The sequence below is a fragment of the Dipodomys ordii genome, unplaced genomic scaffold, assembly GCF_000151885.1.
Source record: "Dipodomys ordii isolate 6190 unplaced genomic scaffold, Dord_2.0 Scaffold5, whole genome shotgun sequence".
Classification (NCBI taxonomy): domain Eukaryota; kingdom Metazoa; phylum Chordata; class Mammalia; order Rodentia; family Heteromyidae; genus Dipodomys; species Dipodomys ordii.
This window is the reverse complement of record NW_012267221.1, coordinates 33,428,323-33,450,841: the sequence shown is the minus strand read 5'-3', so window position 1 is coordinate 33,450,841 and position 22,519 is coordinate 33,428,323. Positions and strand designations below refer to the sequence as shown.

The window sequence follows — 22,519 nt, the reverse complement described above, 5'->3', positions numbered from 1 at the left end:
TACTGAATTGACACAGGAGGTCCTTGTAGTTCATATGTGGGCTTGAATGAAATGAGGCAACCAAGCTCTGTTGGCAAAGGCAAAAACAACAAACACGCTTTCCCATGCGCTTATTTGAGGAAGGCAATCACCACTTGATCTTCACTATTGCATTTGCACTTACCTCACAAGGTGCTACATCCAGTCGTCCGGTCTTATCCAGTGAGGTCCGTCTTTCTTTTATCCTCTCTTCTAAATTAGATGAGAGGGAGGAGTGATTTCTCCCAGTTATTGATGCTTTTCTCAGTTCTGCTATACTATGTCCAGTTCTCTTTAAACAGTCCATCTGAAGTTGTTCAATTGGTTGGGTTTTTATGGAGAGTACTGCTAAGTGTTGTGCAACAATGTTTGGATCAATTTTGATGGGTTTTTCCCTGATATATGGAACTATTTTAATTGGTAAAGAGTCTCCAAATGTTTCTTCATCTGACTGTTGTTCTTTATCAGAGTCAGAGTTCACACTTGCAATGTGATTTTGTGCCTTTTTAACAATCCTTCTGATGTCTAGCTCTCCAAAGGGGGCAGAATTACTTGAGAGAACACTGTCTAATTGAACTTTTAAGACCTCATCGATAATCAGGCTTGCCACCTTTTTAGGAAAGGCTGTATTTGCACGTCTCATATCATAAAGCTCTTTAAGGGTTCCAGATTGTTGTAATATGTTACTATATATTGAATCAATAACCTGAGTAACCATTTCCATATCATGTGGCGTTAAACAATGCTCCCCAGGATAGGCAGTTACAAGGCTAATATTAGTTCTGTCAATTTCCGTTGATACAGATTTTGTCAGTTGAGTTGCAATTTTGTTTAAATCAGGCTTTGATAAGATGCTTGCATGTTTGCTTTCAGCATTTGGTAGTACTTGTAGTTTAGCCAAGAACAGGGCCAATGCTTCTTCTAAAATCTGGCCATCTAACAGAGAATGTTTACTGGATGAGGACTTCTGGGATTTCAGTTCATTGATAATTTTGACTACTTTTTCTACTATTTTGACAGCTTCCAGAACTAACTCTGTATTTGATACTTCTTCCTCTTCCTGAGGCTGAAATTCAGAATTAGAGATTTCCTTCACCATTAAACAACCTATTATATCAGAAAGGGCATTGCCCTTCCCCAGCAAGTCTTTAAATATAGAAGTAGGAGAGCCAGAGTGTTTTAAGACATTGGTATAAACAGCATTAACTACTTTTTCAATAATTGCTTTGTCAGCTAAAGGTACAGGTGATTCCTTATCTGGTTGTGCAAATTTGATCTTACTTTTGCAGATAAATTCTTGGAATGAATTTAATATTTTTGAGGTCATTTTTTCCATTTCCATTTCTAGAGATTTGGTTATTTCCTTATCCCCTTTTGGAAACATGGCAAAAAGCTTTGATAAAAAGTTTACTGCAATTTCTTCTATTACATTACGAGAGAGCTTGTGAGCCCGTGGGGGTGGAGGTGGGACAGTTCGGATGACATTTTCAAGGATATTTTCAACAACACTGTCAACTTCTGCGCACTGATGGGGAGTTAACTCTCCAGAGAAATAGTTCTGCAACTGATTGCCAGCCACTTCCCGTACAACTAATTCGACTATGGAGTCTGAAAGGAGCCTACATCCACTGGTGATGCAATTCTTTATGATCTCGTCTGATCCAAATTGAGGCAAAAGGTTATTATAAATGGACTGTGCCACTAATTGAGTAATCTCATCATCATTGGGATGTAATGACTCGACATACTGTATAATCATATCTTCATCTTTGGCAATCTGTTCTGCAATTGTACTTACTAACTTCATTTGACAAAATTCGAGTTCTGTGTATGCATTGTCCTCAGAGATTTCTCTGGTGCTAGTGTCAGGTATTTGGGGGAAGATTTTAAATAGAAGAGCAGAAATCACATCCTCTAAAAATTTGTAGGGTAACAGTATGGTATATGGCGATGAAGTCTGACATTCTTTACTGGCAGTCTGAGCCACTCTTTGGATCTTTCTGACAATCTCTTTAGATTCCAGAGGCAAAAATGCTGAAATTGGAATGCCATCACCAAATAGGAAGTTAAGTTGCTGCTGAAAAATTTCATTTATCACTGAACTAGTTAGTTTTTGAGCAAAATGTTCCCCATTATGATTGATATCCTCACAAATAGATTCTTGAGAACTATGTTCCTTCAAAACACTGCAAAGTGTTGAGTGAACAACTTTGTTAACTAATGTTTTATCCATTTCTGGTACCTTATCTACAACAGATACCATATCTGAAGAGGATTTTGGAGTCAATTTATACGTCTGTGGCATTTTACCCTCCATTTTCATCTCAAAGCTAGATTCTTCTTTTGTTGGTTCTTTATGTTTTGGAGGTAGTACATCAGTCAAATGTTCTTTGCTTGCACATGAGAAAAGCTCTTTTTCTTTGTCAGGCCTAAACACCTTAATCTGTGCATCTGAAAACTCCTTCAACAGGGAATCAACAAGTTTTAAAGCTATGTCATAGAGAGAAGCCTGATGTTGCTTGTTATTAACATCTGGATACTTATCACTTACTTGTGCTTTGGGTGAGGAAGAGAAGATTAATTTGTTAACCAATTCAACAACAACGTCTTCTAGAAATTTAGCAGGAAAAACTCCAGGTTTATTGTCTTGGGCGTCTAGTTCATTACTCAGCTTACGTTGTACTTCTTTCTCACTTACTTTCTCTTTTTCTTTCTTTTCCTCATTCCCTTTCTCTGTACTTTCTTTCTCATTGTCAGGGATTTTTTGATGGCTTGAGGGGGATAAGTCCATTGTTATAACGGAGCCAGACCATGCCAAATCTCTGCCAGGTTTATCCCCTAGGGAGCTTGTTTTACATTTGAGTTTTGTAATTTCGAATTGTTCTTCAGGGAAGGACATTTGTAAAACATTGTCATAAATGTTTTCAATGACATTTTGAACACTTCCATAATCTGCATATGGTGCCTCATCCATACCTGTTTGACCCTGAAAGTTTCTTCTTTCCTTTTTGCTTGCCTTTTCAGTTATTTTTGCAGTTTTCTCTGTGGTAGTCCCCACATTTCTCGTTTTGGGCTCAATTATCTTCTTTGAATAATGTAATTCAGTGGTCTTGCCATCTAGTTTTATTGAGCTTCCAGGACTGCCAATCTTCTTTTCAATGTCTACTTCAAAATCTGACCTTTGTGTTTTCTCCTTATAGTCTGTGTCAATAGTTGCTCCTGAATAATGTTGCTGTATCTCGTCAGCCTGACTCTGTGCATGTTGTGGAGCTGATTTTGTCTTTTCAATTTCACTCAAATGCTCCTGAGTCTCCTGCATTTTCTTGTTTGTAGTTGTAGAAATAATATTTGACACAGGCTCATTATTCTTTTGGATGGAAATTTCCCGTTTCCTTCCATCCTTTTTATTCACAACACCTGTAGCTGGCCCTGACAGGTTAATCACATTGCTTTTCATAATGGCAGCTAAAGAGCTAAGTATTGGATCTGGGATGTCTACTTTCTTCTCTGAGGCTTCTTTAGTGTCAAAAATTTTCTTACTATGCATTGCATCTGTAATGGTTTCTAAACTGTGCACCCTTTTTTTTGAATCGAAGATTAGAGAACTTTGTTTATGCAGTTGATTTGAAGGACGCTGTTTCCCTTTTACATATCTAGTTATCTGTGTAAATGTGCTTTGTGGTAGCAGCTGAACCCTTTGAGTGATGTTATCTGGATCTAGAAATGAAAAGAAGGTTGAAGTCCAGTCTCCTGAGAATAATGGTTGAATCTTGAAAGCAGATATTGCCTTCTTTGCTAAACCAGCAATCATTTCTATAACAATGTTACCATTATCTTTCTGAAGGTCCTTAGAGCTCAATTTCCCTATGAACTGATCATACACAAAGTTAGATATTGTATCAATTGTCTCTTTATCTATTGGTGGAAAAGAAAATATTTCTTCAGCATTTGGTAAAACTTTAATTTCACTTTTCCTAAATTCTCCAATGAGGGAGTTTGCAAACTTGATCGCCATCCCTACAATATCTGCCTCTGGCATCTCCTTTTTCTTAGAACTTTCAGGAAGAGCTGGGAAAGAACAAAATTTGTGAACTAGGTCAACAATTACATCTTCTAAAAATGTAGCTGAAAACAGAGAAGGCTGTGTCTTTTCTTTCTTAGATTTTTTAACTGCAGTGGGCTGGTGATGAGCAGGTACCTCCTTGGAAGATGGTTCTTTCTCATATAAAAATGGTTGCAAGTGGTGATCCATGATTCCTCTCATAATGAAACCAGCCATTTTACTAAGAAAAGATCCTCTTTTTTTGTCTGAATCCTTCTTTACTTCAGCTTGGAATTCAGATTTTTTCAAAATATCACTACATATAGAGTCAACAAAACTCTCAATGGCTCCTAGTTGCATACTTTCTGCATTCTCCTCTGCTGTGGCAAGTCGGATCTCATGTTCAAAAATTTCTTTTATAATATCCTCAGTCAATTTTGAAGCTGCATGTGAAAATTCATCATCAGGTGTGTCTGCTTTATTCTGTACTTCATGAGCTGTGTCACTTGAAGGGAAGATTTGCACTAGAAGCTTGTCAACCATATCCTCTAGAAGACAGCGAGGAAACACAGTAACACAGGATGGTAGGGCATTGTTATCTGTCAAAATTTTGCTAAGTACATTTCTGATGATGTTATCAGCTCGAGGTGAAGTGTAGGAAGAAGTCATTAATTCTCCTGAAACTAACGACTGCACATGATAGTCATAAATTTCCTCCAGTAGAAAATGATATATCTTCCTTCCAAGGCAGGTAGCATCACTTTGGATCACCTCATATACTTTAACCAGTGATTTATATTCATCTAACACTTTTTCATAAACGGAGTTGACTGTTTTTTCAACCATGTCTTTATATTCCTCTGAGACACACAGATCTTTATCCAAGTCATCTGCAACCAAGATCTCTGATGCAATGAACTCTACAACTACGGATTTTACTAATGTTGTAACGATATCAGTTATTTTGGCTTCTACTCTCTCTGGATTTGTGTCAGGCAAGACGTTACATACAAATGAGTGAAGAATCTTGCACAAAACCCCAGAAATTACTTCCTCCAAAAAGACAGCTGAATTCACAATGAAAGACAAATCTCTCTTTTTTATCTCTACTACTTTTTGTTTGGGAGTTTGACCCACTGAAGCTGAAAGGAGAGTTTTATCTCCAGATAAAAATGACTGTAGATGATGGTTAAATATTTCTTTTATGATGAAACTTGCTATTTTTGAAACAGGTATACTACTTATACCTTTTCTGTCTCTTGTGAGAGACCGGTAGAGATCTGACTGAGAAAGATCAGCATAAATCGAATCAACCATAGACTGTATATCTCTTTCTGAAATCATACTTTGTTTTCCATTCCCATGTTTAGTAATACATATTGCATGTTTTGAAATTATTGACATGATCTCATTTATCAGTTCCACGACTGTATTATTTAAGTCTGATTTAGAAGTATGTGCAAGTTCTGAACTGGGAGCGAATGTACTAATTTGAGACACAAGTTGGGTGACTATTTTTTCCAAATGCATATGTGATAACATAGTAGTATAGATTGTTGAAGCCTGTCTCCGGAACCTTGACTTAGTAATATCATATTGGACTCTGTTTATCAAAACATTTTTGCTGAGTTTGGAATATGACTTAAAAGGCAGATTTTCTATTAGATTTGGGTGAATCTGGAAATCAATAATTTCAGCCAGGATGAGTTTAGTTATCTTTGCAGCCAATGACTTTGTATTATTTAGAAAATCTTCATCAGATATAATTTCCACTTCATGTTCTTCTAAAACATTGCTGTATACCCTGTCAATGATATTTCTGACCACATCTCTCTCCACTGAAGGCAAACACAACTGTTCTTCTGCATTATCTACAACGCTAACTTTGGCATTTGAGAATTCCTCTATTACCAAACATATGAGTTTTTCTGCTTTATCAAATAGTTCATCATCTGAATTTTTTATGGTTTGCAATTGCACAATGCCTACTACCCTATGAAATATTTTGCTTAAAACCCCAGAGACCACGTCTTCCAAGAGAGTTGAGGAATAAACACTGGCATAAAGTGACTTTTGTCTTTCTTCATCATAACTGTAGGTATATGAGGGAGAAGCTAATGACTTTCTGTCCAAAAATGGCTGGAGATGCTGTTCACAGATATATTTTATGATAAAACCCGCCATTTTATCAATAAGGACATCATTACTGCTTGCAATACTTTGCTGTAGTGATTCCTGAGACTCAGAGCCCTGTAAAATATTTTTGAATACCGAGTCCACAAGATGTTGAACTTCATTTTCTGAATAAGTAAGTTTGGTATCTTCTTCATCTTTTGAAAAACCAATCTCATGTTGGGAAATTTTCATCCTAATATCACTGATTAGGTTGGAAGCCATTTCATTATAATTCATTCTTGATTTATCCTTTGCACTTTCCATGGTTGGTACTATGTTAGATTCAAAAGGGAAGAATCTTGATAATAAGGTTTCAATCATATCTTCTAAAAATGTGTATGGCAGTAAAGTATTATATGGAGGTAAACTGTGGTTTGATTTGCTAGTTATACTGAAGTTACTAAGGATATCATGAACAATATTCTCAGCCACTGAGTTAGAATAGGAAGAAGCTGACAAATCACCGGAAAACAAAGGATGAAGAAGATAGTTTGAAAGAGCTTTTATAATTAATTTGCTAACATTTTCTACAAAAATGTCACTACTTTCAGACTCTGCATCAATATCAGGATTGAAACCATGCTGCTGTAAGACATTCCTATAAACTGAAGTGACAAGTTCATCCACAATATCTGTATCATTATCAGGAAAATATTGTGCCTTGACATTACATGGAATATGAGTTTTAGCTTTGTCAAAATGGTTATGCACCGTATTTACAATTTTTCTGGTTATGTTTTCCAGCTCAACTTCACTGCTAAGCTTTGGGTTAAAAATCTTAGACAAGAGCCGGGAAACAATTTCTCCTACAAATTTTTTAGGGTAAATACTACAGTTGGATGAGCTCTGGGACATATGGCTTTCTATGACTTCACTGAGAACTTGCTTAACCATATCAGATACTGCATCTAGTGGTGTCATTGAGCGAGAGAGAACCTCTCCACACAAAAATGGTTGGAGATGACATTCAATTATCTCTTGGATAATGAAACTGGCTATTTGATCAATCATAATTGGATTTCGGCTGACTATACTTTTCTGTACTGAAGCAAGAGAGTCAGACATTTGCAAAATATTACTATAAACAGAATCCACCATCTTTTGAAGGTTTTCTCTCGTATATAGATTGTGGTTATCATAGACAGTTAAACAGATTTTATGTTTTGAAATGGCTGACATAACCTTATTTATTATGTAGGTAGACATTTCATTAAAATCTGAATGTTGTAAATATTTTTTCTCCAAAAAAGATGATAAAATTGATGGAGGAAGTAGCTGAGACAAAAGTTTTCTGATGACAGCTTCTAAAAATGAGTGTGGTAACATAGTGCTATAGACTTCTGAAGACCTGGCTTGGGAAACAAATGTTGATAGGTTATTTTGAAGTTTTCGAAGTATGATTTCAGCATTGAGAGGGTAATAGGAACAAGGCCTGAACCTTCTCCTGATTCTTGATGGGAGTTGGTAGTCCAAAATCTCTAACAGTAGGCTATTGAATATTTGTTCAGATACTGGAGTATTGTCACATGTCAGATTATTATTGTAAGTGGCTTCTAACTGATACAGTTGTAAAACATCACAGTGGACTGAATCAACAATTTTACTAATAATTTCTGTATGGACTGGTGGAAAACAAAGCTTTTCTTCAGCATTCCGTAGAAAAGTGATATGTGCATTATTGAACTCATTTACTACACTGTTCACAAATAATGTGTTTACCATATTAAGCCGGGCTTCCATGATGCCTCTATTTTTTCTCCACAATGAGGTTGAGAGTTTAAAAAACAATTGTGAAATGATTTCCTCCAAAAATGTAGCTGAATAAACACCTGTGTTGGTGCTTCTTTGGTATAGCTTGTGAGGAGTGGGCATTGTATTCATTTCCTTTGTTTCTTGTTTGCCACAATGTGACCAAAAAGGTTTTACTGCAGCTTTCTTGCCACATGGTACTTTGATTTTAGAGCTAGCCATACTGGAATTTAAGGATCTGGCGGAAGGATTGCTGTCACAAGTCCTGATTCCAAAAGGGCCCTTAACGTGTTCTAATTCTATAAACTCTGGCCTTTTGGACTGCATTTCTCTCGTTTCATAGTTTAAATATTTGCTTTCAAAACGTGAGCTTTTAGGAGCTTGTACTAAACTGTTAGATAATTTCTCCATCAATGACTTAACTAAGCTGTGGGAAATAAATGTAAGTATACAATCTGATGACAATAAATCTTGGTCAATTTCTGCCATATTTTCCAAAAGATCTGACATGTAATTTCCTTGAAATTGTTCACAGTCCACTGATCTCCTAAGATAGTCAAAATCTCCATCTTCCATACTTTGAAGTATTTTTAAAAGTTGACCTTCTGCTGATGTTTCACTAGAAGACCTATTCTCAAGAGAGAAGGTACCTGTGTATTTCTCCAGAAGTGTTCTAATTAGCTTCTCACACACAATGTTGAGAAGAAAAACTGACTTAGGGGAGAGCCCTAGGTTATTCTTAAGTATTCTATTACTTTGAATACTTGAAGAGGAGAAACAACTCTTTGCTATTTTACCAGAGTCCATATCCCTACCAGGGTTTTCATCTGGTAAAAATAAATCTAATACAATATCAAAGACTTTATTGACTACCTCTTTGGATTCAGGAGATTTTAGGCTACCAATCAGGCTGTCTAACCTATGTGCTAGATAATTTAATTTATTTTTTTGAACAAGTTGATCAATTTGATAAGTATATGATTCTCGTTCTTTGGTGCCTGTTTGACTGTCAGTGGTATTACTTTTGTTACAAATGGACATACTATTGCTTCTAACTACTGAAAATGATTTGTTTCTTGCATTATTTCCAAAGTGGTGATTTGTTCCTATTTCTCTGGACATTACATGAATCACACCTGCTAAGAGATCCTGAAAGAAATTATCAAAATCAGAAGAAGTTACTCCTGGACGGTAGATGTATTTGATTTTCATGGAAAACTTTTGTGGTGCACTATCAGCTTCTATAATGTTACCACTAGAAAGAATGTCAATAATGATTTCAGCAATACTTAAAGCAAGATCTCCAATACAAAGAGACCTAGTCTCAAGCACTTGAGAATGAATTGAAATAATTGTGTTAAATGCTGCTTCTTGGATTTCCCATGTGTTGCTTTTTCCCTTGCACTCTTTGGTGCCATCAGAAATGCTTGATATTAAATTGCAAATGACTGATTCAGTGAGGTATTCACAAAATTGATTAATTGAAGTATTATTGAATATGCTTCTTGGAGAATGTCTTGATTCATATTTTTTCCTTGACAGTGTGGAAACAATGGATATCTTCTCTTCAGTGGAAACTTAAAAGAGAAAATATTACTATTTTAGGCATGGATTAAGAAAATATGGAAATGTCAGTATATTGGTATGCACAAGTAAATTTTTCCAGTGGAACATCTGGAAAAAGGAAAGAGAAACCTAATAAAGAAGTTGGATTTTCCTCAAATACATGTTTCTTGTGTGGAAGTAATCATCTCTCTTCCAATTCAAATAGTCATTTGTCAAGGTTGATCCTGCTTAAATGGTAATAGATTCTAAGAAGCTGACAATCTTTGTGCAGAGAAGTGTTTTCCAGGCTTACTTTTCCAAGCCTAAAACATCTACAGTGATATCTGGAGGCCTGATTTAAATATTTTAAAATATTTTGTCAGAATATTTAATAATTTCCTATAATTATTTTAAAACACACTAGTTAAATTGTTTAATGTCATGCCATGTTACTCTTAAGATATTATGGAGCTGGGTGCTAAGTGATGCATGCCTGTAATTCTAGCTACTCAAGAGGCTGAGATCTGAGGATCACAGTTCAAAGTCAGCCCAGGCAGAAAAGTTCATGAGACTCTTATCTCCAATTAATCACCAGAAAACTGGAAGTGACACTGTGGCTCACATGGTAGAGTGCTAGCCTTGAGCTGAAGAGCTGGGGCACAGCACCGAGGCCCAGAGTTCAAGCCCCATGACTGACAAAAAAAAAAGCTATTTTGGAGCTGTAATCATCTATTACCTTGATGATAACAGAAGTGTTGTGAAAATGACAATACTGCCAAAGGCTATCTACAAATTCAATGCAATACCCATCAATATCCCAACCTCATTCTTCAATGAAAAAGGAGAATCAATTAAAAAATTCATATGCAACAATAAAAGACCCCAAATGGCAAAAACAATCCTTAGCAGCAAGAACAGGGCTGGAAGAATATCAATACCAAACTTCTAACTTTATTACAAAGCCATAGTAATCAAAACAGCTAGATACTGGTGTACAAGAACAGACCTGAGGACCAATGGAAAAGAACTGAAGAGCTAGAAATGGTCCCACAGACCTATAGCCACCTAATCTTCAATAAGGAAGCCAAAAAAGTAGGATGGAAGAAAGACAGCCTCTTCAGTAAATGGTGCTGGCAAATTGGTTAGACACCTATAGAAAACTAAAGTTAAACCCTTATATATCACCCTGCACCAGAATCAACTCCAAATGGATCAAGGACCTCTAAGTAAAAGCAAAACATTACAGGAAGGAATAGAAAAAACTCTAGGACTCCTTGGCACATGCCAAAATTTTCTTAATAAAGACCCAGAAACACAACAAATCAAAGGAAGGTTGGACAAATGGGATTTCATGAAACTGCAGAGCTTCTGCATGGCAAAGGACATAACGAAAAATTCAATGGAAAGCACACAGACTGGTACAAGATTTTCACTAGTCATATAACAGACAAGGGCCTCATATCTAAAATATTCTTAGAACTCAAAAAATTAAATCTCCTGAAAACAAATCCTCAAAGAAACAACTGCCTCATTAATAAATTGGCTAAAGATTAAACAGAGACTTCTCTGAAGAGGAAATAAGAATGGCCAAGAGACACATGAAGAAATGCTCAACTTCTCTGGCCATAAAAGAAATGCTAATCAAAACAACTTTGAGATTCCACCTCACCCCAGTTAGAATGACTATAATAAAAAGATCTAATAACAACAAATGCTGGAGGGCATGTAGCTAAATGTTGGTGGGAGTGTAAACTTGTTCAATTACTCTAGAAAGCAGTATGGAGATTCCTCAAAAGACTCCACCTAGAGCTCTCCTATGATCCAGCAGTCTCACTTCTGGGCATTTACCTAAATGACCACAAAGAAGGCCATACTAAATTAGATACCAGCACAACTATGCTTATCACAGCATTTTCACCATAGCTAAGATATGGAACCAACCCAAATATCCCTCAGTAGATGAATGGATCAAGAAAATGTGCTATATATACACAACGAAAGTCCATGCTTCCATCAGAAGAAATGACATTCCCTCATTCATAAGGAAATGGAAAGACTTGGAAAAAAATCATATTAAGTGAAGTAAGCCAGACCCAAAGAAACGTAGGCTCCATAATTCCCCTCATTTGAAATAATTAGTATATGTCTAGGATAGTCCTAGCAGATAAGGAGAATAGCTCAAAAACTATGTACATATGATCATGTAAGACAATGCTAAGTGAAATAAACTCCAAGACATGGACACAAGAGGTTTTTTTTTTTGTTGTTGTTTTTAATGTACTATGTGATTCCTTGTTCCTTTTGTATGTTCTTCCTCCTATGGTATATCCTCTCTTGCCACTGTATTTGATTTTGGTACCTGTGTATTTTTTTCTTTAAAAAATTTTTTTTATTGTAAAAACAGTGTACAGAGGGGTTACAGTTGCATGAGTAAGGTAATGAGTACATTTCCTTTCAAGCGTTGTTACCTCCTCCTTTGTTTATCCCCTACCATCCCTGTACCTATGTATTGTATATACATTTATCTGAATTAGGGAGGGAAAGATGAACAATAAACTGGTAAGACAAAAGATGAGAGGGGAACCAGTGCAGCAGTGACATTCACGAGACAATATGTTGGAAATGATCCACAACTTGGTGGTAGGGGAGAGGGAAGGGAGAGGAGAAAAACGAGGGAAGGGATAACTGACAAGAAATGTACTTATTACCTTATTTATGTAGCTGTAACCCCTCTGTACATCACCTTGACAAACAAACAAAACCAACAAAAACAGAAGTGTGGCAATTCCAGAAAGGTTAGTGTAAATTGTAATGGCGGAATCAGAGATAAGAACTTTGAAAACACTTTAAAATCATGCAACAATCTCCAAATATGTAGATACAAAACAACCTACTCCTTATATTCAGACTTTAGATATGCTTAACTTTTTAAAAATCATTGTTTGGCAGCATAAGTGACTAAAAAGAAATTAATAGTCATCCCACCTTTAAGGCTATGTTCAGCAAAGCAGAGAATACATATTCTTGAAAGAGAGATCTTTTAAACATTATCTTTTTCCATTTTCCCCAAATTATACTAGCTTTTAAAATAAGCGATGTTATGCTTACCTCTAGTTTTGAAGTTTTTCAAATGTGTGACCACAGATGTAGTGACGTGACGTGCTACCAAATGAATTTCATTTGGACCCAGTTCATGATCAGCAAAAGCAATGACTTCAACTTCTTTCAAAGTCTTTATTTTTATCGGTGGGTTCTTCTTTTGCCATTTTTGCAGTAAAGAGCAATCTTTCCTCAAGGCTTCTGGGTAGTTAATTTCTTTTTCTGGTATACCGCTGATTGGTTGACACCATAATCTACGAAAGTTTTTCTCTTCCTTTTTTCCTCTTCCTCTGGATATGAAAAATGGTTTCATTGATTCCATATTGTCATTCATGTACTGTTGATATGGCAAACCAGAGCTTGACAACACAGTATTGACAATATTTTCTGCAGCTAAACAGATTCTGAGTGGAGAAACTGTTGTCTGAATTTCATTTGGTTCAACCATTGGTTTTAGAGTCTCATAGTGAAACACTTTTGGGTTTCCACCTTTTCCCAACTCTATGAATGACATGGCTTGTCTAAAAGCTTCATCTGAGGAGTCATTCACTTTCTTAAACAGCTTTTTTAAGACACTGCCTTCGGGGATTGTGTTCATAGCTGTATCACTATGTCCAAAGTTAGAATTCCTTAGGTGGTAGTGCTGTAATTTGTTTGTTAAACGTGATGCCATAGTTTTTGAATTGGGCCTTTCCATTGACTCTGAGCTTTTAATTGTTTCCGGTATGTAGGAACTGGCATATGAGTGTGAACTTGAGGAAAGTCCGTATTTTTTCCCTGCATCTTCCTCTGAATTAAACACAAAACCAGGTCCACTCCTTGGTGTAAGATTATCCTCCAAACTAGCATTGTGTAGCGCTGATGTAGGCTTTTTAATTTTAGATGCAAATTCAATCTGATTAACAATGTAAACATTTTCATTTTTTGGAAAGAAACTTTTGTTTGGAAGGTTTTTGATCAGTGACTTGTGAAAGTTAGTACATTGGTCTATTAGTGTGCCAATGATCTCACTGGCTACAGTATTCTCTTTCAATATGCTAACTGAAGAGGGTTCCACTTGGTTTATTTCTTTGTCTAGTTTATTCTTGATTAAAGTAAGCATGTCCCTGACGATATCAACAGCATATGTAAGTAAATCTGAATGAAACAAATGAACCTCGAGGAGGGTATTCTGTATGTTTTCTTGGGAAATAATACTACTGGAGTCAGAAAAATCAGAAACCTTCTTCAGTGGTTGTAATTTTGGCAAATGTTTTTTACCTAATAGTCTCTGTTGCATTTGAGAAAGATTTTCTATAGGCATTTTCACGATATCAGAAAACTCATATTGCTTAAATTGCAAGTCCACGAATGACTCTAACATGTTTAAGACCCTTTCGACAATTTCTTCCACAATTTGGTGTCTAGAGCTGCTGGACATTTGGTCTTTCATCTTCATGGAACAGATTGGTAAACTGCCGGGGCCTTGCTTGTTTGGAAAACCCTGTTTCCTGTTAGCAGTAAGGTGTTCTTTCCTATTTGTTAGAGTTTCTTTGTTATCTTGACTGGACATCTGGGACAAAAAGCAGAGCTGTAATTTTTCAAATAGCATTTCCACAATTTCCCTTCCAAATTTGTTAATTTGTGTTTTGGTATCTTCAGCTCTGGTAGAACTATCTTTGACCTGATTATGCAATCTGATTGCACAATCCTCAAGAACTGGCAAATGTAAAAGTGAAATAGCATATTCTAAGTCTTTTGCTCTTACTGAAATTTTCTTCAAAATATTTTCAGCTATTATCAATAATTTAACTTTTTCATTTTCCATATCATTCGTTTCCATTTGCCATCTGTCAAACATTTTTTTTAATATACCTTCCTTGGGAAAAATCTGTTCTAGTTGTGAGGAAACGTTTTCTAAGTAAAAACATGCTTGTGCTTTGGCAGAAGATCTTGTATGCTGTGAACATTTGAGAGAATCCAGAGAAGAAAGTTTTATTGGGTAAGCCAAACTGTGGTTACTTGTTGCATACAATTCTTGCAAAACTGTGTTAATTATTTTACTTGCTTCCATGATTGGATCAGATGGTAATGTTTTCATTTTTGCCATTGCTCTAGTTTCCGTCACCTTTTCAAGTTCTTTTAGAATTGTTTCCAAAATGACACTTATTATGTCTTTGGCATACATTATTAGTTCCAAGGTGGGCAATTTTGTTTTCAGCAAGTGTTTGGCATCTCCTGTTGGTAGGATGTTTGGCAGCCCCATTGCAGCCGTGGATTGGCCATCTATCAGAGTCTTCTCTCTGTTAACTAACTTAATCTTGGTTTTGACCTTGCCAGCACTTTGTCCTACGTGGGTTTTTGTTTTAAATTTTGACAAAGAGGTGACTTTCGCTTTTGCTTTTAAATTTGTCTTAAAACCTAGCTTAGGGCTGCCCTTCGGACTAACTTTATGACTATGTGGTCTAACAAGTGGCAACTCATTTGAGCAAGCTTCAGGGGATAAACTCTCTTCCACATGCCGTGAGATAAAATTTGTTAATTTATTGGAAACCATTTGGACTAAATCTTTTCCTACTTGCACAGGTGAGTATTGCAAAAAAGTATCTTCTAAAAGAGAAGCACTGCTACTCTCTGCATATTTACTTCTTTTTCTTGCTTCTTTAGTGTCTCTAAAACCTGTGTACATCACTGGTGAAACATCGTCTTCATGAATTTCTACTTCTTCCGCAATTGTAGTATTTTTATATACTGTTGTCATAACAAGAGAGTACATTTCCCCCAGAACATTCTCAACTATATCTTTTGCTACATTGTAAAAATGTGGTTGAAGGGAATGTTTTTGTGTTGTATCGGATGTTTTAGAGTTAGATAAAATGTGAGGGGCTTCATTTAATGCAGGCAAATGTCCCATAACTTCCATGGCTCGCTGATCCAATGTATGCAAAATTTGTTTGATTGCACTGAGCAATTCAGTTTTCTCTTTTTGTCTTGATTCTTTCTTTCTCATAAATATCTCTTCCAAAACAATTCTTTGGCTATCCAGTTCCAATGCCACTTGTTTCTGATGTAGTGGATTGGTGAACACTGACACAGTGCTGTCTCTGTCCTTTGCTATTTGTCCTAGACCTATATCATTTGATACAGTTAATGGTAAAAATTTAAGATTTTCCTTTGTAGATCTCCTATTACACAAAATATTTAAGATACTTTCAACAGTTTCACTCACCATAATATTTGCTTGAAATAAAATGCTGTTTGGATATTGATTCATGCTTTGGACTTTGAAGTCAAAATCACTTTTAATAAGCTTCAAAATGGCATTGGCAAGGAGGTAAGCATCATCCATCAGGTTAGCTTGTGATAAATGAATTGTGGATGTAGGTTTTACTGTGTAACTGGCAAAAGTGGACTCTGGAAGCCCTTGTCTGAGAATGCTTTTGGGTGTTGATATTCTCTGCATATTAATACCAGATTCTACTTGGCTTGACTCATGAAGAATGCTGTCATCTTCTTTACAGCTTTCTAATTCTTGGCTGAAAAGTGACTTTTCTTTAGGCTGCATAACACGATTAGTTAACAGACCTATTCTTTCAGTGGCAAAAGATTCTAAACGATTAAAAATAGCTTCAGTAATGAAGTTAGCATTTTCTTCACATGGGCTAAGAACAACTCTCTTGGTGTCTTTTTGCTCATCTGTAGCTGATTCCTTACTTCTGGAATACAGAAAATGCTCTGAATTTTCTTTAGTTTTTAACTCTATAGAGAGAGATGGTGGTCCCTCTGCTTTTGGGAGTATATCACAGAAAGTCAATCTTGGCGCATCAGGAAGTTTTGTATTTATAACAAGTGTGACAGCAGAACTGAGGTGATGGAGAACAATATCTACTATATCACCAGAGAGCAAACTGACATCTGATTTGGAAACTGAAAGTTTAGGAATAAACTTGTTTTCATCTTCAATTAACAATTCAGTATTTTCTTCTGCCTGTTTGAAAGCTGTGCTACATTTCAGAGCAGGTGTGACATTACTTTGATTATGAAGTTTTTCATAAATGTTGTACAAGATACTTTCCGTGGTATCTTGTATTTGAAAGCAAAGACTTTTTCGATATTCAGTCTTTTCTAACAGTTTTCCAGTAACACTCTTTTGTATATTTTTATCATTCTCTTTATCAGAAATGGGTGTTGTACACTTACTCTGACATGATACAATATCTAGCACCGTGTCAACAACCTGACTTGCAATATTTTCAGAAACCACAATGCTCTGATCCAAGGAAGAACTTTCTCTCTCTTTATCTAACTCATGCTTGATTCCTTGTAAAAGTTTCCTAGCTACTTGTGTGGCATAAATATTTAATTTGGACAAAGAGAGTTGGCACAATGAGTCTGACTTCCCATGATCTGCCTTACAACAAGAAAATTGCTCATTTGATTGTGAGTCCTTGTCTGATAATGCTTTACTCCAGGTAGTCTTATCCTGCTGAATGGGTAAAGTCACTGGGACTGTGAAGTTGACTTGGGGAAAAAAGAGAGAATTTACTTTGGAGGTAGCAAAACTTTCTAAATTTGTTAATATTGATTTTACAATATCTTCACCTATATTTCCAGTAGTTTGTCTGTCAACATTAAATCCAGACTGAAGAGTGCTTGGATTGCTGTTCAACATGGTGACAGAGGAGCTCCTTCCATAGTTATGCTCATGAAAAGAAACATTTGCTGAAAAAGCGATGAACTCACATCTCCTTTTGCTTATATTTCTTTCTAAGATGGCAGCAGAACAAAGTTTATGAAATACAGTTTTAACAACATCATTTGCCACCATGTATACATCTGTGTCAGATACTAAAAGACCCATTATTTCATTCACAAATGGGTCAGATGCATGAGTGGTTGACTCTTGAACTCTGTGAGGCATGGCACTCAAATGAGAAGGTGATAGAGACAGTTCATTCAGTTGATTGATTAAAGTGTTTTGAAAAATTTCATTCAAAATATTTCTTATAATAGGAATAATTGGAGACTTGTGTTCTTTCTTGAACTTCAATTCAATTTTGTTTAAGGTTCTTTCTAGAACCTGTTGTTGATAGTCTGTTTTAGTTTTCTCTTTTAGTGCTGCTCTTTCTCCAATGTATTCTTCTTCTGTATGGGTATCATTGTCGAAAAATGAATCTGATTCAGCTCCTCCAGGAAGAAAATTTCCATAAACTGGATGGTAGTGATATGATTCAGTGTCTCTACTTTCAGTTTCATTACACTCATCTGAGGATACTGCTTCTAAAATTAAACTAACCAAATTCATGAATGTCTGTGTCTCAGGTGGCTTGTTTATACCTGTTTTTAAATCTGATGATTTCTCACCTATTTCTGTTTGAACAGCTTTCAAAATAGCACTTGATATCTTCTTTGCATGGGCATATAAAGCACTGTGCAATGATTCTTCAGGTGTATCTGTCATAGAATTGTCATTTCCACATTTTGAGTCCATGTCATTGCCTTTTTTCTTGTCATCATGAGTAGTCTCATGAGTTTCCAAATTTCTACTTGTGAATCCTTCCAGTTTAGCAAAAACTGTGGTAAGAATATCTGAAGCAACAGATTTCAGTTTAGTTGGGTGCGGTTCTTTGGAAATGTTTGTTGTGGTTTCCACAAAAATAGTATCTTTCACTTTGCTTTTAATCACCTCTTTATTATCCTCCTGCATCATGCTGGAAAGTATGGTAGATATTACATTGGTACACTTGGCCATTTCTTCAATAATTGAACCAAATGATAAATTGTCAATGTCAAGAGATTCCAAAACAGCCTTGCATCCTGAATTTGCAACTTCAGTATTTGTGTCAACACTACATAATTTTGCAACAATATATTCCAAAATGGTTTTGGAAGTGAGTTGAATATTGGATTGCAATGTAGCACTCATTTGATGATCCTTTCTTTTCTTCTCTCTCTCTTGTTTTCTACAAGGTGCTTTAGATTCAGGATGGGCATCCATGAGTTTGCTTACCATTTCATGGAGTGTTTCCCCAATTCTGTCCAACACTTGTAAATTAGCATTCTCTTTGATATCTTTTCCACTTATGATACTGTGGCGCATACAGGGAGTAGCCAAATATTCACGAAAAGCCTTTTTGTCCTGTATATTTGGCAACATGTTTTGTTTATCAACATCAGAGTCATATGAAGTTTCAGACGTTGTCCTGTCTACAGCAAATGCGGCACCTCTTTGATCTTCATTTCCACTTGACAGCATCTCATAAATCAAATTCAGCAATGGACTTGTTGTGATATCATCACTGAGATCTGTTACATGTGATTCTAATGTTTTATCAGAATCAGCAAAAACTCTTTTACTCTTATGTGGTTTGGTGTGTTTGACGTTGCTCAACTCCAGTTCATTCTGGATAGAATGTAAAACAACATTTACTATTTTAGTTGTATAAGTAATAAGTTGAGATTTGAATGAAGATTTCTCAGTAAGTGAAGGTTTGGGTTTCACTTGCAATTTTTGACAAACAAATGATCTTAACCTATTAAAAATTGCATTAATGATATTTTCAGTAATGTCACCTACATGTTGAGGTTCCTTTTCTTCTGATCTTAACCAAGAAGGCTTTGAAGAATCTGTGTTGAGTGAAGATAAATATTTAATTTTCTTTTCACTGTCAAACCATATGTTTATCGACTGCTTATTTGGTGTTACCTTGACTTTGTGGGGAATATCACAGCTATCCAGAAAAGTTGGGCGACCTGAGGATGAAGTGGTAGTGGGGGTGTGTACTAATGACTTATGAAGTATATTTAACACAGCATCTATTATTTCTTCAGCTACTTCATTAATTTCTGACACGGAAATTATCTTGTCTGTGCTTTCTTGATGTGGCAGTCCTTGAGATTCTTCTGAAACAAAAACTGAAACTTTTTTGCTAAATTTATTACCTACGTGATCAGGAGAAACACTAGGTAGATCCTTGATCATGTCTGTTAAAATACATTTAACTATGTTTTCTGAAGTCTTTACAATTTGATGCTTTTGATCTTGGCTGAACAGTGAATTCTCTTTTTTCAAAAATGGCTTTTCCTTTAAGATGTCTTCATCACTACCCCATTCATCCAATGCATATTTGCATTCAGAGGTAATCTTGGGAGATGGTTTCCTCTTTTTCATGTGTTCAAAACGAGTATTTTCCTTAACAAACCAAGGATTAGGAATAGGTTCTTGTGATTTCACTCCCTCTTCTTTGAAGGACGACTCAAGTACATTTTTTACCATGTTGTCTATTTCTTCATTTTCATCGTCAGAATAAAGGACCATGCCTGGAACATTAACAAGTGGGAGTCGTTTCTTGGACCTAGTAGACTGAGATAAACCAGAGCCAGTAAGTCTGTACTTCTCTTCAGTGTCAGTATACCTCATTCTGCGTTGTCTCCGTCTTTGACAAATTCCTGCTTTGACTGGATCCGGATGAAGCTGAGTTAGGACATCATCGAGTAACTGAAGGAGTACTACTGTTTCTTCAGATGCTGTAAGTCTGTCATTATTAAGTTCAGTTTGTACATAACCTAGTATAGTACTAATTGCTTCCTCTATATAACCAACCAAAGAGGGCCTGGAAAATATATTGGATATTAAATTTTGTACTTCTTCTTTAATTAAATTTGCTTCCATGTCAGGTTCAGAACTGGATTTCTTCTTGACAGCTGTTGGGTCCATCCTTTGTTGCTGATCGACAAGTTTAACTGTGTCTTCATTTGGAGGTTCACTTCTCTTACAGGATGCAATAGTCAACAGTTTTTCTAAAATCGCATGCACCATATCCTCTGCAATGTCACGCATGGGTTCTAAGTTAAAGCCCAGAGACTCTCCTGAAGGTTTTCCACTTACTGATGTGAAATATTCCCCAGTCGTGGATAAACTTGTTTCAATGTTGATTGACAAATCTTCTTGCGAAAACATCTCAAAACACTTTTTCTCAACAGCAGACTCGAGCTTCTCAAGCATATTTTCCACAATCTCAGAAGCTACTGAGCATATATCAACATCAGAGAGAAATTCTTCTTTATCAGTCTCTGAAGGATCCACATAAACTTCAGCAGTGACAGAAGAAAGAGAGGGAATGGCCTGAGTTAAGTCCGACATTATTTCCTGAAAGACACTCTCTAAGATCGTTTGAGTTTCCTCTTTCAAGTGACATTTAAAGTTAACAAAAACATTCTTTAAGTTCTTCATCTCATCTGTAGCTTTTGTTTTTTTATCGCTGGTCACTGAAGGCTCTAAGGTTTCTGTTTCTGTGGTAGCATCCTTAGATATCTTTGTATCTGTGTCAAGTGGTGTGAAAAGGTGGCTATCAGATTTACTAGTCCTGAGATTTGGTATTGGAGATACAATGCTGGCTCTGTTATATGCGATTTGGGAGGTTATAGATTGTCTTTCACTTTGTTCTGTTTTCTCTAAAACTGCTTTTTCTACAAGGTCAGAAGAAGGTTTTAAAGGTGTAGTCTGTCTTTTCATTGACATGTCAACAGGTGTACCAGGCTCTTCTCGAAATGTTTTGGCCACAGCGGAAGTGGGAGTGAAGCGTCGGTATGTGAACTCTTCACTGCATGTACTACAGAAACTTGAACTCTCTGAAGAAAGGTCAGAGTCATCAGACACTGAGTATCTCTTATGTTTCAATCTTTCTTCATACTTCGTGATGGCTGGATATAATATACTAGTCACTGTAGCCACAACCCACGTCATTATATTGTGAATTATGCTATTTAGTTCTTCAGAGGTTACCTGGGAAAAGGAAAAAAGAAATTATGTAATTGTTGTTTGGAGATATGAAGGTAGCACACAGCTTTGAACATCAAATACTCCATAGTCAGAATACCATCATGGTTTATAAAGAAAATATTGTAATGACTTTATTTAGAATTTCAGATTAGTTTTAAGATGGTTTTTATTCTACAGTACAGAAAAAGAGTTTGTGCATAATATTGGTCTTTATTCACAGTTTCAGAATCTTTGAATTAAAAAAAAAAACCTCATGATTCATAGCTAGGATAAACTACCTTCTTAAAAATTGCCATGTTGTTATGAAGGCACATTCCATGCAAATATTTTATCAAGAGAGATACTAATATTCATAACCCTACTATTTAAAGTACTTCAAAATATTAATATTTCCCCAAAAAGATGCAATAAAAAATAAATATGTGTCTTCCAAGGTGTCTACCATGTAGCTAATATATGAGCATTGAGAATATATCATCCTCATCCCCTTTCCCTGTTACAATGGTGTACAACTTAGGGGGGATGGGAAAGGAAGTAAAGTAGGAGAAAATTGAGGAAAGGGGCAAAATGTTTAAGAAATGTACTCATTGTCTTACTTATGTAACTGTAACCCCTCTGTACATCACCTTGACAATAAAAATATGAATAAAAAGGCAATTATATATAAAAGACAATTATAAAATGTAATGTGCTACTGGACTCTGATCTTCCATGCCTATATTCCTAGCTATTCAAGAGGCTGAGAACCACAGTGTCATGGTTCAAAAGCCTGCCCAGTCAGGGAAGTCCATGAGACTTCATCTTCAAACCATACTGAATGTGTATGGCTAAAGTGGTAAAGTATCAGCACAACAAGTATTAGATCCTGAGTTCAAAATCCAATACTAAAAAAAGTAAGCAACAACAACAAACTAATGTAGCATTGACAGAGAATAGCTTTCTTCCTGGCAAAGTATCAGCACAAATGTCCTAGAAAGGAAGAGAGGATATTATTAAATGAAAAATAATTTTAGGTAGAAAATAAAGTACAAAGTAGAATGGGGACTCAAAGATCTAGGAAGGCTTACACAGGGGTAGTAAAATAAAGTCATTCATCTATCTGAATCAGAAGTAAAAGGCCAGAAGCCAGG

General features: G+C 35.9%; 1 protein-coding gene across 1 annotated transcript in view; it reads right to left on the bottom strand.

Annotated features, from left to right (window-relative positions):
- Positions 1-22,519, bottom strand: part of Fsip2 (fibrous sheath interacting protein 2) — an 81,926-nt gene that overhangs the window by 21,247 nt on the left and 38,160 nt on the right. The window contains exons 16-17 of the mRNA XM_013027565.1: positions 12,638-21,392; positions 164-9,561 (exon numbers count right to left, since the gene is read on the bottom strand). Of these exons, the coding sequence (XP_012883019.1) occupies positions 164-9,561; positions 12,638-21,392 (18,153 nt within the window). The remainder of the gene's footprint in view (positions 1-163; positions 9,562-12,637; positions 21,393-22,519) is intronic.